A 17,402-nucleotide genomic window follows, 5' to 3' on the forward strand; every position below is an offset into this window, starting at 1 on the left:
CCGACAACAACTCACCACGACTAAATTCCCGTGGAGTTGAATTATTACTACTTCATCGCCACACCACACACGTGAAAAAGGGAGAGTTCCAGTGAGTGCCTGGCTAATTTATGCTTTGCCACTCGACGATTCCTCTCTTTTCATTATATTTTTTCCCGCTTTGCTGCCCCAGAATGGAGTTAGGTTCGTTAAATTTCCCCCTTTGCCAGGCCGTTATATTGGGACCAGTTCTCTTTGTTGATGTTGAATGAACGAAACCCGAAATGTAAGGCGAGTAAATATGACCAACCAATTATTGCCTGCTGTGCTTGCTTAGTTGCGTCTGGAATGAAACGATGTATGCGATCATTCACCTGTTGAAATGTCAACAAAGTGTTGCAGTAATCCGTGGGACGAATTGGGTTCCATGTTCGAGATTTCTGTATGTATTGTTTTATAAATTTGATTATTACTGCATCTAGACTTGAGATAACTTCGAAACAAAAACATGCTTAGCGAACAATGCATTACTCAAAAATTGGAAATTACATAGTATTTTTCTCAAACAAAACAAAGAAAAAGCCACAATTTTAAAACAACTGTTTCCCTCAGCTAAAATTACAAACATTTATTCAACACAGGTTTTGCCTTTGGGCTCAAACTGAAAAAAAGAAAGATTATAGCTTTTTAACCAATCCTGTGATTTTTGGTATTCCTAGTAAATGTGGAAGTGCGTCAAGAGGCCGCAGAGTAATTGCTCACCGCGTCCGTCGCCTCCTCGTTTGCTTACGGAAAAACCTTATTTAAGTTGCTGAAGACTATACGCACTTCCGAGCTGGCTAAGAGCACCACTATTCACATGAACGGTTAGAAGTCTGTAATCTTTTAGGTTTTTTTCCAGTTTGGGCTCTAGGGCCAACCTGTGTTGACAACTGGTCGACAACAGCTGAAAAAAATTGTCCAAGAGCTCAAACTAGAAAAAAAATTACAGCTTTTTTACCATTCCGATTAGTTGTTCTTCTCCAAGCCAAGTCGGAAGTGCGTAAAGTCTTCAGAGACTTAAATGAAGTTCTCCTTCAAGCAAACATAGAAGCAACGAACCCGGCGAGTGATTTTTCTACGGGCTTTTGACACACTTCTATGTTTGTTAGGAACTCCAAAAATCACAGGAAAGGCTAAAAAGCTATAATCTTTCATTTTTCGCAGTTTAAGCATTACGGCAAATTTGTTTTTCACTTTAGTCGACCAGTGTTTTTATCAAACAAATTATCAGATCGAAATAGTATCTCCAGCTTTTGAGTTTGAGACTTGAAAAGAAACATTGGACCCGTGTCGACAAAAGCAAAAAACATGCCCCGTTGGCGGGGGCCTAGCGTGGTTGATAACGTCTCCGCCAACCACGCTCGACGCCTGGGTTCGAATCCCAACACCGACATAGGTGTCGATGGTTGTGGGGTAGCGTGATCCACTCACAACCAACCCAACTGGTCTAGATTCAATTCTAGCCGACACCGGAAGATTTTCTGAAAAAAAATGCCCCAAAGCTCCAACTTAGAACAAATGAAAAATTATAGCTTTTTAACCATTCCTGTAAATTTGGTACCACTAGTAAATGTATAAGTGCATCAAAAGGCAGCAGTGTAATTGCTGTATGCAAAGCCACGACCGCAAGGTTGACATAGCACTACATAAGGTTATTTGTTACATTACTTTCATTGTTGTATTCAAGAGGGATCAACCACAATAACTTTTATCCAACACTAATGAAAAACTCTCAGGAAGTAATGTTCCTAAAAAACAGCCAAAGATGGCCAAATACCAGCTTATATAAGTTTTCCAGAGCCGGGATGATAAGAAAAAGCGTAAATCTATCCCAGTTGCCATTTAAAATCTTTTTAAGGGCCACTACATTATTTCTAAAGATATACACTCATAAATAATGAAAAAACAGTAAAAATTATTATCATTGAGAAGATAGTCTATCGTTATCTTAGCATATAGAAAATAAAAAAATTCGCGATCACTCCCGAATGCAACAATGCAAGTATTGCAACGAACCGGTAATGCTGCTGCCCGCTGTTGCTTAGTTAGGACCGTTCTTGTGTCCATCAACTAGAAAACTGATTAATTTAAGCAGAAGCAGGCTCTTTTGTAGTCCAAAGAGTGCATTCCGGTTTACTAGGTATATAATTCTATCACCATCATTCGTTCTATCAAAGTTCGAAATCTGCGTTTCAACAAGGGTTGACAATTTTCAATAGTTCAATAGTTCGAATAATCAAATTACAATTATCTGCATTCGGAAGGATGCATAGATGATTTTTCAATCGATTACTGCAAGAACGAAAAAAATCCAAACTGATCGACTTATTCGCACTTGAAATTGGACACATTTTTCCGTTTTTACATTTTCATTGTAGCCCCCAAACTTCCTGGGAGACGTAGTTCTACGTCAAAATCAGTCTAACAACAGACCGAATTCCGCCTGGTCGTTGTTTCTTCACATTGCAGGTCCCTGGTCAAGATCTAAAAGATTACCTGAGCCTTTGCAATCGAATTTTCGGAGGCGAAAAATCAAAGCCAAAAATAAAAATATTGAAATTGAAATTTGTTTCAAAAAACTTTTATTATACTAAAATTTTGTGTTTATGTTATTTTGTAGATTTTTTTGTAACAACAAGAGATTGTTTTCGCGGTGTAGATTTTTTACAAGGCATGAGCAGTTCGTACAATTCATCATCAGGCAGTTTTTCCATACAAACAAGTGTTTCTTAGCTTTGCATAAAACCTATACCTATACCTGCTTTTTAAGAAAATTACTCTTAGGCCTGAAAAATTTATCCACCCGCGGCAAAACACTTAAACCACTGAGAAGCAGTTCTCATTGAAATGAAATGAATTCTGAAATCCGCGTGATTTTTGTCGTGTTAAATAACAAGTTTTTATCACATTTCTTTTCGTAACTTTCTCTATGGATTGGCCCCTTCTCGCTAACGAGGTTTTTCATGATTTCAAAATACTAAACAGGTTGATTTAGACAAAATACTTTATAGACTACCTTAAATTATTAAAAAAAATTGTTTAAAAAAAAAAGTTTAATTTGGAACGGTGCTCTAAAGTATCTCTGAAACGACTGTTTTTTTAAGCCACGTTTTTTTTTTTTGCTAATTGATTTCTTGGAGAATATTCATTCGAATATAACTAAAAGAGAAGGACAAACAATATAATTTTTGAAAAAACACTATGTTCACGACCATTTTATTGATTATTAAGGATGGAATATAAAAGAAACAACTTCTCTCTTTCATTATACAAAGATGAAAACTGCACATAGTAGAACATCTAGAGTGCGTGAAGCGATCGCAGTGACTACATTGCCCACCCAAATATTAGTTACTATAAATATTATTCCATCGTAGCGATTATCTGAAGCAGGCATATGTTGTTTTTTTGCCTCCTGTGGTGCACTGAAGCACCATGTAAAAATTATAGAACAAGTGAAAAGAATAAAAAAAGTATTTTTATGGTTCGTAACACTCAATAAACAATCGCTGGAATTTGCCTAGAAGTCTTTTCCGAACAGCGCTTTGCTATGAATAAGAGTTCCGCCATTTTGAATTTTATCAAATAGATGCGTTAGCTAGCAAAATACCGATTTAAAACTGAGGATATAAGATATGTAAGATATGAGGTATGTAAGTATTAAATTTGCATTTAGATAGTATTTTCTATCTGTAATATTATTTCAAGCGTACACCGAACGATCAACGACAGCGATCCTGCAAAAATTCACTTGCACAATTTAACTCAATTGCCGATAAATTAACAAGTGAGAAATTCAGCATCAGCGCAAATATGGTCAAACGAGGGTTAATTTGATGAAACCAAGATGGCGGCCACTATTTCCGAATGCACAAAACGTCGAGATCTGTTTTTTTTATTCTCGCTTATGTTCCGTCGGTCTAGTTCCGCCACTATTGTTGTGCCAATCACCGACGCCCGAAGGCGACTCCACCCAGGGCCCTAACTTACGACCCGTTGATTACCGGACCGGCGCCAACGGTTTTACTTCCTCAAGCGATGGAAGGCATTATTCCAGAGATTTTTTGCCTCAGAAAATCTCCCGGTGTCGGCTAGGACCAGCTGGGTTGGTTGTGAGTGAATCACGCCACCTCACAACCATCGACACCTATGTCCGCGTTGAGATTCGAACCCAGGCGTCGAGCGTGGTTGGCGTTACCAGACGTTACCAACCACGCGGCCTCCGCCTGTCTAGATCTGGTGTTATCTCGAAAATAAATTTACCGAAAGTCAACCTTCTGGGACCTAACCGTTTTTGGGCAACCGTGATACACTGTTTCCGAAGCTGCAAAAACGTGATTGAAATTGTTTTGACCCAAAAAGAGTTGACTATAGAGCTATAGTATCTTCAGTGAAGTTCTTTCATTAATTACTCTCCATTTTATAGTCGTTACAATTTTATGATAAATTCTCCTTAAAGTAAGAAACGAATTTTATTTCGCACAACTTTGTTAAAGACACCTGCCTATCTGCCTTCTTAAATGAACTTTTGTGGATTCTTCTATAGAATGCACCTAAAACCTATATTTTCAACACAATTTTTTTGCAATAATTTTCCACAATTTTGAAAGTATCGTTTACTATAACAAAACGCTCAATTTCACTGAAGAAAGTTTTTTTTTTCTTTATTTATTGAAGATTTTTATTAAAATAATATACTAATCTACTGACAGATATTTACAAAGTCTGCGAATATCTACAGACCAAACCATTTCTATATTGAAGTATAGATCAAACATCATTTAATCCAGACATAGGCATTTGTTTCTCGTTATGTCCTGGATTCGAGACCATGCGCCCAGATATCGATTACTCAGCCATCCCAATTCTATTTTTACAAGTCATGATATTGATTTAAAGTAGCATTTATTATTGTTTTCACATAATCAACTGTCTGACGCTATAAAATGGGCGCACACACTGGATGCTTTTTCCAAAGCTTAGCTTGACTGACGGCACATATCAATGGTTGCACTCCGTGATTGATCCGAATCAGTAAAATTGCACAGTGAATCAACTGAATGGGGCTGGAAGTGACCGACCATTCTCATTGTACAATTTTTAGGGACTCAATACTTTGAAGGATCAATAACGACGCCGGCCACATCTTTGCAATCAGGTGGGAAGAAAGAAAGGATGTAGGCGTGACCTTTGCCATTCGGAGACCGTGTTAACCTCTGCATCTCCACAAAGGTCACAGGAAGGAGGTTTTGTTAGTTGGCAAGGGTAAATTGGATCAGGATTCACCTTGATAAGTAATGCGATCATACATGTACTCTATACTCGTCGCTATTGGACATTTATTCTTCGTTCAGTCGGCTGATTAGAGATGCACATTTGGTTTGTTTATATTTGGTACCGGTTTAAACTAGCAGACATTAGTAATGCTGTAGGGACCACGCGCGAGTGTGTGTGGTTTAATACACTAGAGCACAAGACTGCTTAACTTCCCGATTTTAAACCGATTCCAACCAACAACATTTTAGTGATCTGATATGCCAATACACCACCACTCACAAATTTGTGGTGTTCACTAGAGAGAAACTCAAGTAATCATACTCACAAAGCCTAATATTCTGATCAGGAATAACCGTGGTGAGCAATGCGTTAGGATATATCCTAATCTCGCGGGTTATCCTAAGAGTAACGGTGGAGTTTATTATGTTAGTTCATCTATTAATATCTAACGTTTTGACATTCAAAATCCGAGAAATATATTAAATTAAATGACATAACAATATTCATTTAAAAGTTAGTAATATATAATATATAATAAATAATATAATATATGCCCTAAAGTAATCAAATACAACCGATATTCAGAATATGTAATGATAAAAAACAATATCGCACGCTAGCCTGGGGGCTAATGCGGTCTCGATCAACTAGATTATTAGTTGAGAGAATTCGTTATCGATATTGTTTTCGGCACATTTTGCATGTTGTAGGATAAATACAACGATACACCGTGCCCCAGTGCTGAGTCGAGAAAATTTCCAGCTCGAAAAGATCCTCGACCTGATCGGGAATCGAACCCGATATCACAACCGTGTGGGAGAGCTAGCCGACCGACATCGCTAACCACAGAACCACGGGGACCAATGATAAAATGATAATGATAATGATAAAAATGATTATTAATATCAATTATTTAATTAATTAACATATCTGATTCAACGGGATAATAATACCTATCAAACCTTGCTGTACTGTTTGAGCTATTCTCTAATTGACTAGCAATATTAGACTGAGGGACGGCTTGTTGTTAGATTTGGACAAGTGTAATCTCGTCTATCGTCGTTCTCCAGATTTTGAAAAATCACGAGCACTTCTATAGGGGAACAAAAGAAACTCTGTACTTATCTGTTGACAGTACCGAGACCCACGTCGCACAACAGAGTTTAACCGGGGAAGCAGCACAGCAAGAACGATGATCCTGCTCCATGATCTAACTGTCGGTCCTATCAAGAACTTGGATCTTGGAAAAGGATTGTGAGCCAGGCACAGTGCGCTCCGCTATCCGGACAGTCAAGATAGGCAACAATTCCAATTATAACGATAACTGCCGGCTTATGTACAAAACAAAATCGAGAAAACGCGAAAATATATCCTGGATGCTTTTTCCAAAATTGCAAAAACATGGTCAAAATTAATTTAACAAAAAAAAATATTAATAGCTGTAGTGTCTTCCATGAATTATTTTATATTTCATCATAGAAGTTGCAATTTTGTGATTAATCTACCTAAAACGAATTTAATTTTCCTTATTTTTGCATATAAAAATCCACTTGGTTTGCCTAAGTTGTGGAACTTCATAAACAACTTTGTTGAATACATCATCTTCTTTATACCTATCCAAACGGTCTTTTGTGAAGTTTTCTATATAATTCTCTTCAACATCTCTTTCTCCAACATAACAAAAAGCAAAACAATTGCGGGGCTTGCGCTACGATCCTACTGACACCAATAGTCTCCCTCGAGTCGGAATTCGAACATACGACGATTTACTTGTTAGGCCAGCATCAAACCTCGAGACTAGTTAGGAGATCCAACATAACATATTATAATGATATTCGGTGTTACTGGTCAACACAGGTGCACTTCAAAAGCTCCAACCGGAAAAAAATGAAAGATTATACTGCCGTTCTACGCATATTTGTCCCATGTTCCAAGTCATGCAAACGAGAAAAACTATGTTAAAGTTTTACAATGCTTTTACGCATTGCGCCAATGTGACAAATGCAGTCATGGGTTTTTAAGCAGTTTTACCTTGCAATAGACTGTTTTCAATAAATCTAGTTGAATTGTTTGCGGTTTAACACTCTTTTCCATAAAAATACCCACTGGGACAATAATGCCGAGAAATTTGTCTTCCAATAGGTAATTTCTACGCATATCAGTCCCACTACGCGCATTCGATGTTTCCCAATACAAAGTTCGTTTTGGGGATACAAGGCTGTTTAATCTTTTACGAAAATGATCACGCTAATCGTGTTGTCTTTATAAGCAGATGATGATAGTCGAGATGAAAGTCTAGTTAATTGAATTAGTATCAGATGACTTACAATTACAAAGGGGGATTTTTTTTTTCAGATTGCCCATATTTGAATGTCGTTAGGCTTTCACCATTTTGGCTACACACAAAAGACAGTTCTTATAACTTTCAATTAGTATGAATCTCATGCGTTTATCTTATTATGCTCGAAAAGGAAAGGCATTTTGATTACAAACCAGCACACAAGGCTTAAGTATTCCGAACAAAGATATGAACGAACCGCATTTAAATAATCAAGCAAAGTGATTCTCGGTTCGAATTTCTAACACCCGTAATGTAGCCAAACGTTATAAGGCGAAGTTTTATAGCTCTGTAGCACTTCCCAAGTTGTAAATATGGGAATTAGTGATTAGTGGGATCGATTAGAATAGAAAAAAATGTAGTGGAACAAATATGTGTAGAAAATCATCGATGGGAAAAACATGTTTGGTATGGTTTTTCAAGACTTTCGGAACAAACAATGTTATTTTTGAAAATTTTTCAAAAATATACATAAAAATAGACTAATTGGTGATAAAAAACGAAAATCGACCAAAAGTAACATGGGACAACTATGCGTAGAACGGCAGTATAGCTATTCAACCATTCCTGTGAATTTTGGTGTCCCTCGATGTAAGACCTTGCAGGATATCAGCAGGTGTTGAAAAACGTAACAGTCAGTATTTAGACGTTTATGAGAGAGAGTGACTCTTAACGAAATTGTTCGGAAATGTTCGGGATTTGAATCATAGCAAAATTTTAAATCCTTCTTGTTTTCATATAGGTATAAAACATGTCTAAATTAATTTAAATCTAGATGAACATTTCAAACGGTTCTATCTGCTTTCATCGTTTTTCTGGAGCGTCTTTTTTTTGGTAATGGTTCAGCTTTAATAACTGTCCCAAGAGTGATCAACTTGCTAAACTGCAAGTCGTTTTTTTATTGCAAGAAGTTACGTCATAGGTTAAGTGTTCGAAATTTGATGCTGTACGGTATATATATATTGTTTCTGTTTTCCTAAAAGTGCGGTTATAATAAAATTTGATAGTGACCTAAGGGGTAACTGGACCTTTTGTTTGACAATTAGATTGTGAAAATTTGTTTCTGATAAAAGTGCGTAGGGTAATTTTATTTTGGCCCACATGCATATTTTGGCCCACCCGGTAACATTTTACGCATTTTATCTGAAAATTCAATGAATATTAGAAAACTATGCATGCAACATCAAATAACACATCTAAGAATCATACTACACTATAATTTTCGGCGAAAAACTGGGTCTAGGTAGTGTTATTTTGGAATTAGTTCATACATATTCAAAGTCATGGCTGAGTCAACCCAAAGTCAAGAGGAAGTGGTAATATACAAGTCAACGTCCGGAAGCTATTGTAACAAATATGTATGCTTTTGAAACAATTCGTTGTTGTAGTAACATCAATAAAATGTCATAGAAACAGTTTGTATACTCTTAAAAAGTTGAAAAAGTGGTTAAACGCATGGCCGAAATATGTTTGCCTCTTTCTGAAGCAAACATATTTTGGCCATGCCAAGTTTTGACATCTCTTTGATTACCGTTCGGCCGTTGCACGTGAACAAAGAAGCAGCTTGTGACAATTTACAGTTTAATACTTCTTAATTTATCACATTTAACGATATAAAATTAGATGAGAATGCCTGTTAAACCGCTATAAGCCAAATCATTTCATTTTTAGACGCCCAAAATTTACAAAAATTCACAGCAGAAGGATGTTCTCCTCAAACCCAGTATTTTTGCTCTAAAAATACCGATGATGATCTTGAACATAATTAGTCCGAACTATATCCATACACGTCTGTAGATATACAGGTGGGCCAAAGTAACAATTTGGTGGACCAAAATATGGTTTTAGTACTTCATATAAATTTTTATATCTAGGATATGTTTCAATATATTGCATTGTAATTGTATATTGCATTGTAATAGACACTTAGCTTTTAACAATGGTATAATAGAGTAGGTATTTATGTTGAAAAATTGTGTTTGTTTTTAATAAACTGTGCGAACACTTCCCAAAGCTGGCCAAAATACCCCCGTTACCCTATGCTTAGAGAGCGTAAACATACGTAAGAAAATGCTATCCATTACACTGCCGTTCTACGCATATTTGTCCCATGTTCCAAATCATGCAAACGAGAAAACGATGTTAAAGTTTTACAATGCTTTTACGCATTGCGCCAATGTGCTCAATGCAGTCATGGGTTTTTAAGCAGTTTTACCTTGCAATAGACTGTTTTCAATTAATCTAGTTGAATGTTTTGCGGTTTAACACTTTTTTCCGTAAAAATACCCACTGGGACAATAATGCCGAGAAATTGGCCTTCCAATAGGTTATTTCTACGCATATCAGTCCCACCAGGTGCATTCGATGTTTCCCAATACAAAGTTCGTTTTGGGGATACAAGGCTGTTTAATTTTTCACGAAAATGATCAAGCTTATCGTGTTATAAAGAAAGCAGGTGATGATAGTCAAGATGAAAGTTTAATTAATTGAATTAGTATCAGATGATTTTCCATTACAAAGGAGAACTGTTTTTTCAGATTGCCCATATTAGAACATTGTCATTTTGGCCACTCACAAAAGACAGTTCTTATAACTTTTAGTTAGTACATTTCTCATGCGTTTATCTTCTTATGCTCGAAAAGAGAAGGCATTCAGATTACAAACCAGCACACAAGGTTTAGGTATTCCGAATAAAAATATGAACGTACCGAATTTTAATAATCAAGCAAAATGATTTTCGGTACCGAATTTCTGACACCCGTAATGTAGCCAAACCTTGTAAGGAGAAGTTTTTATTGCTCTGTAGCACTTCTTAAGTGTTGAATATGGGAATTAGTGATTAGTGAGATCGATTAGAATAGAAAAAATCTAGTGGGACAAATATGTGTAGAAAATCATCGATGGGACAAACAGATTTGGTATGGTTTTTCAAAACTTTCGGAACAAACAATGTTATTTTTGAGAGTTTTACAAAACTATACATGAAAATAGACTCATTGGTGCTAAAAAACAAAAATCGACCAAAAGTAACATGGGACAACTATGCGTAGAACGGCAGTACACTGGTCGACAAAGCGAAAACATTGTTAGCCTGAAGCTGAAAATAGTTGCCTTCAAAAGATTATAGCTTTTTAACGAAGTCTCTGAAAAAGCTATCTTTGCTAGGGGCTCAAAAATTCACAGGATGGGTAAAAAGTTAATATCTTTCATTTTTTTCAGTTTGAGCTCTAGGACAAAATCTGTGATTGCCAGTGTCATTATAGATTAGATTTTTGTAAGTTTAAATTTTTCCCATTTAGGTCTAGCTTTTAAATGACAAATAACTATTAAATAAAAACTATATTGTTTATACAACGTAAAAATTGCGGCAAAAAGTACAGAACACCCGAAAAATGGAAACAAGTTTCTGTAAGCAGTCGAATGAAACAAATCGATTGTTTCGACGATAATGCATTACTGGTTATAAAATAGCTACACTTGTATTCTAATGGAAGATGGTTTCGTCAGCAGCTAGGTATACGCGGCACACAGAAATTTGAAAACGTTACAGCGAGAAAAAAAAACTTTCACACTATACTTTGTTGTTTAGCACCTTCCCTCGCCCATTGAAAGCAAAGCGCAAAATACGCAGCAGTTTCGAACGAAAAATGTGATCACAGTAACAAACAAAAACCACCAGTCGTATACTTTTGGTCCGTCAAAGCACTAACGATTATTGAATTACCCGAGTGAAGCCGCTCACCCCAAGCCCTCTCTTCCTGGTCGTGCCTCAACACTTGTATACTGACCTACCTACAAGAGAGTCTTATATACGCAGTATAAAAATCTTACCCCCATGTCCCGATACATAACCTATGGGCACTAGAGAAAGAAAAAAAAACAACAATCAATCGATAACCACCACAAAAGTTGCACTTTGGGCATTTACAAGTAAAACTCTATCCTTTGTGTGACCGGGATTGAAATATCATTAGATTATTAGTAGTGAAACGGACACCTAGCGTCTCCATTCAATAAAATTTCACCGAGAACGCAACATACATTGTACATAGGAGTATACTCACCATAACCACTGGCAAACTCCACTATCTTTTCCGAACTTCTAAGCAATCCAAAATTATTCCACAGGTTATTGATTCGCCGTCCAAAAGACTTTCTCCGGACCGGCTTCCCCGGTTCACCTAGGCGACCTCCAGAATTCTGCGGTGGCCTTCTTTTGGCCGGCTTCCTAATCTCATAACGATACGCACAATCGTCTGGGATCGATATCACGTCAGGTGGACGATTTCTGCAGCTGTTCGTGCTGTTATTATTCTGCTCAGCAACACTAACCAACGATGTCGGTTCGCTAGCTTCCGGATCAGCGATAGGAGCCTTCGCGTAAGAAATATGCCGCTGACTATCTGCCGGTGCCGAGTTTTTGCCTTTACCAAACAATGATATTAAACTATCCGCAAAACTGGCGGTTTTTCGACCAACGCCGTTCCTGGTTTCGTACGATTGGACCATTTTGGATTGCACCGTTTAAAGCATACCTAATTCAAACTATGAACTGTCCCGCAGGCGAAGGCGAACGACACTGATTAAACCCTTTCTTCCCGCGGGAGTCAACCAGTTCAGTGAACTGATAGGAAAATGTTAATTTTTTTCAGTATTCATTATTCACACACCAGTAAGCACGTGGTACACACGCGAACATTGTGCAATTTGCACGACACCCACTGCGTCTCAGGTCAATTCGCTACTACTACCGTCTAAGCTCACGAATGGTTCTCGCCACTCTGTTCTGTACTGTGAGTCACTACTTGCCAGTTCAAGCCACACCGCACAGTGGTCCAATAAGGCAAAAAGTGGAACTTAATTCCATAGCGCCTTTTAACTTCATCCTAGCTTAATAGTGTCTTCGGAGCAATTGTTTGTATGAATGACCCGCATAATTGCAAATTGTAAAAAAATATTAAAAGTTTACTATACTAAAAATAAAAAAACTAACTTTTTGTGTTAAGAGATAGAAGAATAGTTTATTCAGCAAAGTTGTAGGAAATTCAAAAATATGAAACTTTGTTGAACATATGAAAATCCTATCTTTTTTCGGTACAAAGTTATAAAGTACATTACATGGAACTTATTTAAAAGTTAGTTTTTTGTACTTAACTTTAGTTAGTTGCATTTTACACGAAAGTGTAGTTCGGAGGAATTGTTAGGACATACAAAACAAACATTTTTGCCGAAGACTATATATCTCCAGGAGTTTTCCTTACAAAGTTATATCATATTTTAGCTTATTTTTTCGATAACTTCAAGAATGTATAGGTTAAAAAGGGGCAAGTGGAATCATGATGTCAATAGTTTTTCTTGAAGTTAAGCTGAAGTACTATAAACTTCTTTAGGTTCCATTTGTCCCAATCCACCCATTTTAGAGTACGGCGAACATATGTCACAGTAGGTTTTCATATATCAAAAATACTAACTTTTTTGTGTTAAGAGATAGAGGAATGGTCTTTTCGGCAAAGTTTTAGAACGTGCAAAAATATGAAACTTTGCTGATCAAACAAAATTTCTATCTTCATTGGGAACAGAGTTACAGTGTATTTCATGTAAAAGTTACTTAAAAGTTAGTTTTTTGTACTTAACTTTTGTTAGTTACATTTTACAAGAAAACTTTGTTCTGAAGAAGCATTTGGGCATACAAAACACACGTTTTTGTTGAAGGCTACACATATCCAGGACTTTTCCTTATAAAGTTATAGCACATTTCAGCATATTTTTTTGATAACTTCAACAACGTATAGAATAAAGATTAGGTGGATTGGGACGGATGGAACTTATAGCAGTTTTGAGCACTTGAGCTGAACTTTGAGAAAAAAAATTGACATCATGATTCCACTTGCCCCTTTTTCCTTTATACGTTCTTAAAGTTATCGAAAAAATATGCTGAATTATGCTATATCTTTGTGAGGAAAAGTCCTGGAGATGTGTAGCCTTCAACAAAAACGTGTATTTTGTATGTCAAAATCCGATTTGTAGAACAACGTTTTTTTGTAAAATGTAACTAACAGAAGTTTAGTACAAAAAACTAACTTTTAAGTAACTTTTACATGAAATACTCTGTAACTCTGTTCCCAATGAAGATAGAAATTTTGTTTGTTCAGCAAAGTTTCATATTTTTGCACGTTCTAAAACTTTGCCGAAAAGACCATTCCTTTATCTCTTAACACAAAAAAGTTAGTATTTTTGATATATGAAAACCTACTGTGACATATGTTCGCCGTACTCTAAAATGGGTGGATTGGGACAAATGGAACCTAAAGAAGTTTATAGTACTTCAGCTTAACTTCAAGAAAAACTATTGACATCATGATTCCACTTGCCCCTTTTTAACCTATACATTCTTGAAGTTATCGAAAAAATAAGCTAAAATATGATATAACTTTGTAAGGAAAACTCCTGGAGATATATAGTCTTCGGCAAAAATGTTTGTTTTGTGTGCCCTAACAATTCCTCCGAACTACACTTTCGTGTAAAATGCAACTAACTAAAGTTAAGTACAAAAAACTAACTTTTAAATAAGTTCCATGTAATGTACTTCATAACTTTGTACCGAAAAAAGATAGGATTTTCATTTGTTCAACAAAGTTTCATATTTTTGAATTTCCTACAACTATGCTGAATAAACTATTCTTCTATCTCTTAACACAAAAAAGTTATTTTTTTTATTTTTAGTATAGTAAACTTTTAATATTTTTTTACAATTTTCAATTATGCGGGTCATTCATACAAACAATTGCTCCGAAGACACTATTAAGCTAGGATGAAGTTAAAAGGCGATATGGAATTAAGTTCCACTTTTTGCATTATTGGACCACTGTGCACCGGTGTTGTCTACCGAAGCCGACAATTGACGGCAAACTACGCCGCTGTTCCCTTATAGCATCGCACACTCAAGACAAAAACAGAGCCACATGATAATACGTTTGTTATGTTCTGGCTCACTCGACGGAACGGAGAGACCGTTTTTATTTTTTGCTACATTTTACCTCGCTCATTAGAAGACCATGCGGTTAGTGTAATATAATGTTGAAGAGCTAGTACTACCATGCATCAGAACAGTCTAGGAAAAGTGCTAGAGGATTTATCATTTGTCTTCGTTTAATTTTCCTTTGTGTTTCTAAATATGAATATCATATCAATACCGAACCAGTCGAACGTTAAACAGATTCACCTGTATACCGATGATATTTCGAGCACGTTCATCATTTAATCATTTACGGAAAATTGCTTATGTTTATTATCGAATTATATAAATAGATGTTGAATACAACTAGGTATATTATGTAATAGAATATTAAAATTAATAACTTTAGTTCCCAGCTGGTCTCGAGGTTCGTTGCTGGCCTAACAAGCCAGTCGTCATAGGTTCGAGCCTAGACTCGTGAGTGACTGTTAGTGTCAGTAGGATCGTAGCGCTAGCCCCGCAATTGTCCTTGTACACTTAACGGTTGGCTGCGAAGTCTGTGTATAGTAAACAAAAGGTCAAATTCCGAATCGGAATGTAGCACCAAGGCTTTGCTTTTTTTAGTTATTAAAAAAAATCTATCAATTTTGTATGTGTTACTTAATTATCAACTTATTGTAAGTTACCGCTGAAGTTTCGTTCATTGCTTAGTCAATCATTATGATTTCTTGTGGCTCCTGAATAAAATTATGAGAAAATCGTTAGCTTTTGGATTTTTTTCTTGCAAGCTCAACAAATCAGTAAAATAATTTCATAAATCTTGAAATTCTAAATCTCTCGATAAAAATATGTTATGCCTATGAGATGAAACCAAAACAAAAAAACATTTGGGCCTTATTAACGTTGCCTCTAATGCTCTGATACTGAGTGGTAAAAAATCATATTTTCAGCAGCCGATGTAGTTTTACAATGACAATATAGACGAACTGTTGCTTAAGAGAGGTATAGTAATTTCTTCGTCAAAATGTCGTGAATGTTTTGCAACGTGATTTGATTAAAACTTGCACCTACAAATAATGAAGAAGATTTCAAGATTTCATAGTTCTCAATTTTTGTTCCTTTTCTCAAAAATTACTTGGTTTGTCCACACTGATACGAATATCGAAGAATTATTTAATTCGTATAAAAGCATAAAACATGATAAGAAGAAATACACAATTACACGATCGACAAAATCAAAATAAAATGTTGCCCTTAGCCAAACATAGTTACCCTAGAAAGAATTTTGATGCCCCTAGTATATGCAGTAGTGCGTCAAAGTGCAGCCGAGTAATTGCTTGCCGGGTTCGTCGCTTCTACGTTGACTTATGGTAAAAGTCATTTAAGTGTCTTAAAAAGGTTATCTTCACAAGGGGCACCAAAATTCACGGGAATGTTCAAAAACTATGATCTTCAATTTTTTCCTGTATGAGGTCTAGAGCAAAACCAATGTTTACCAGTATTCTTGATTTATTTTGAAAGCGGTCCCGATTATAAAACATTTTTCATCATTTTTTGGACCAAAATAATGAAAACATTTCTTAGCAATGAACTCACTCAATGAACTTTATACAAATAATATAGTAAAATAAATATAATAATGTAGTAAAATAAATATATATGTGTTTTGTTGTCTTCCACCTGATCGATCCACCTGGCCCGCTGTGCACCTCTCCGTCGTCCCTGACGGATTGATTTCATGTACCATCTTTACCGGGCTGTCGTCTGTCATCCTTGCTACATACCCAGCTCTCCGCAACCTACCACCTACCTACCAATAGATGGCTCCCCAAGCAGTTCTTGCAGTTCGTGGTTCATTCGCCTTCTCCACGTTCCGTTCTCCATCTGCAGTCCACCGAAGCTGGTACGCAACACCTTCCGCTCGAAGACCACAAGGGCGTGTTGGTCCTCCACAAGCATAGTCCATGCCTCATGGCCGTAGAGGACTACCGGTCCGATCAGCGTCTGGTTAACTTGGTGTGGCGGCAAATTCTACTCGATCGGAATGTCGTCCGGAGACCAAAGTATGTAATGTTACCTGCCATAATGCGCCGATGAATTTCTCTGCTGGTATAGTTGTCGGCAGTTACCAGTAAGCCCAGGTACACGAGCTCGTCGATCACCTCGATTTCATCACCACCAACTTGAACTCGAGGTGTGAAGTTGGCACTGTCTTCTCGTGAATCCCTTCCTATCATGTACTTCGTCTTCGATGCATTGATAACCAGTCCAATCCGCTGAGCTTCGGCCTTCAGTCCGATGTACGTCTGCGCCATCTTCACAAAGATCCGAGCTACAGTGTCGATATCGTCGGCGAAGCCAAACAGTTGAACCGACTTCTGGAATATTGCGCCACGAGTTGATCCCCGCACTTCTAATCACATTCTCCAGGGCAATATTAAACAGTAGGCACGAGAGACCATGGCCTTGCGTTAAACCTCTCCGAGTTTCCAAGGGGCTCAAGAGTGCCCCCGATCTACACACATCACTTGATCCAAATGGTGACAGTCGACGGCAGAGTATGAGGGAGAGTACCTTGTAGGTGACGTTCAGCAGTGTAAGTGATTGCCCGATAATTTCAGCACTAGAGCTTGTCGCCCTTTTTGTAGATGGGACACAATATACATTTCATCCACTCCTCCGGTACTCGTTCTTCCTCTCTAATCTTGTATTTCTCCTCTGTATTTCAGCCGGCAAATCTCCTCCTCCACCTCCAGGAGATCTATGGCTGGAAACCAGTTGTCTTCTGCTCGTGCACTAAGATCAGTTGCC

At 37.0% G+C, this 17,402-nt stretch overlaps 1 protein-coding gene across 3 annotated transcripts in view; it reads right to left on the bottom strand.

The window, feature by feature from the left end:
* Positions 1-12,425, bottom strand: part of LOC129726824 (protein PALS2) — a 78,470-nt gene extending 66,045 nt beyond the window's left edge. Inside the window, exon 1 of one of the 3 annotated variants that reach the window (XM_055683948.1) lies at positions 11,701-12,408. In XM_055683948.1, coding sequence (XP_055539923.1) covers positions 11,701-12,145 — 445 coding nt within the window. In that variant the 5' untranslated portion in view covers positions 12,146-12,408. Of the gene's footprint in view, positions 1-11,700 lie in introns of all 3 variants that reach the window. The other 2 variants (XM_055683949.1, XM_055683955.1) reach the window with 2 other exon arrangements.
* Positions 12,426-17,402: the final 4,977 nt, after the last annotated feature.

This window comes from Wyeomyia smithii, chromosome 3 (genome assembly GCF_029784165.1).
Source record: "Wyeomyia smithii strain HCP4-BCI-WySm-NY-G18 chromosome 3, ASM2978416v1, whole genome shotgun sequence".
Lineage (NCBI taxonomy): Eukaryota > Metazoa > Arthropoda > Insecta > Diptera > Culicidae > Wyeomyia > Wyeomyia smithii.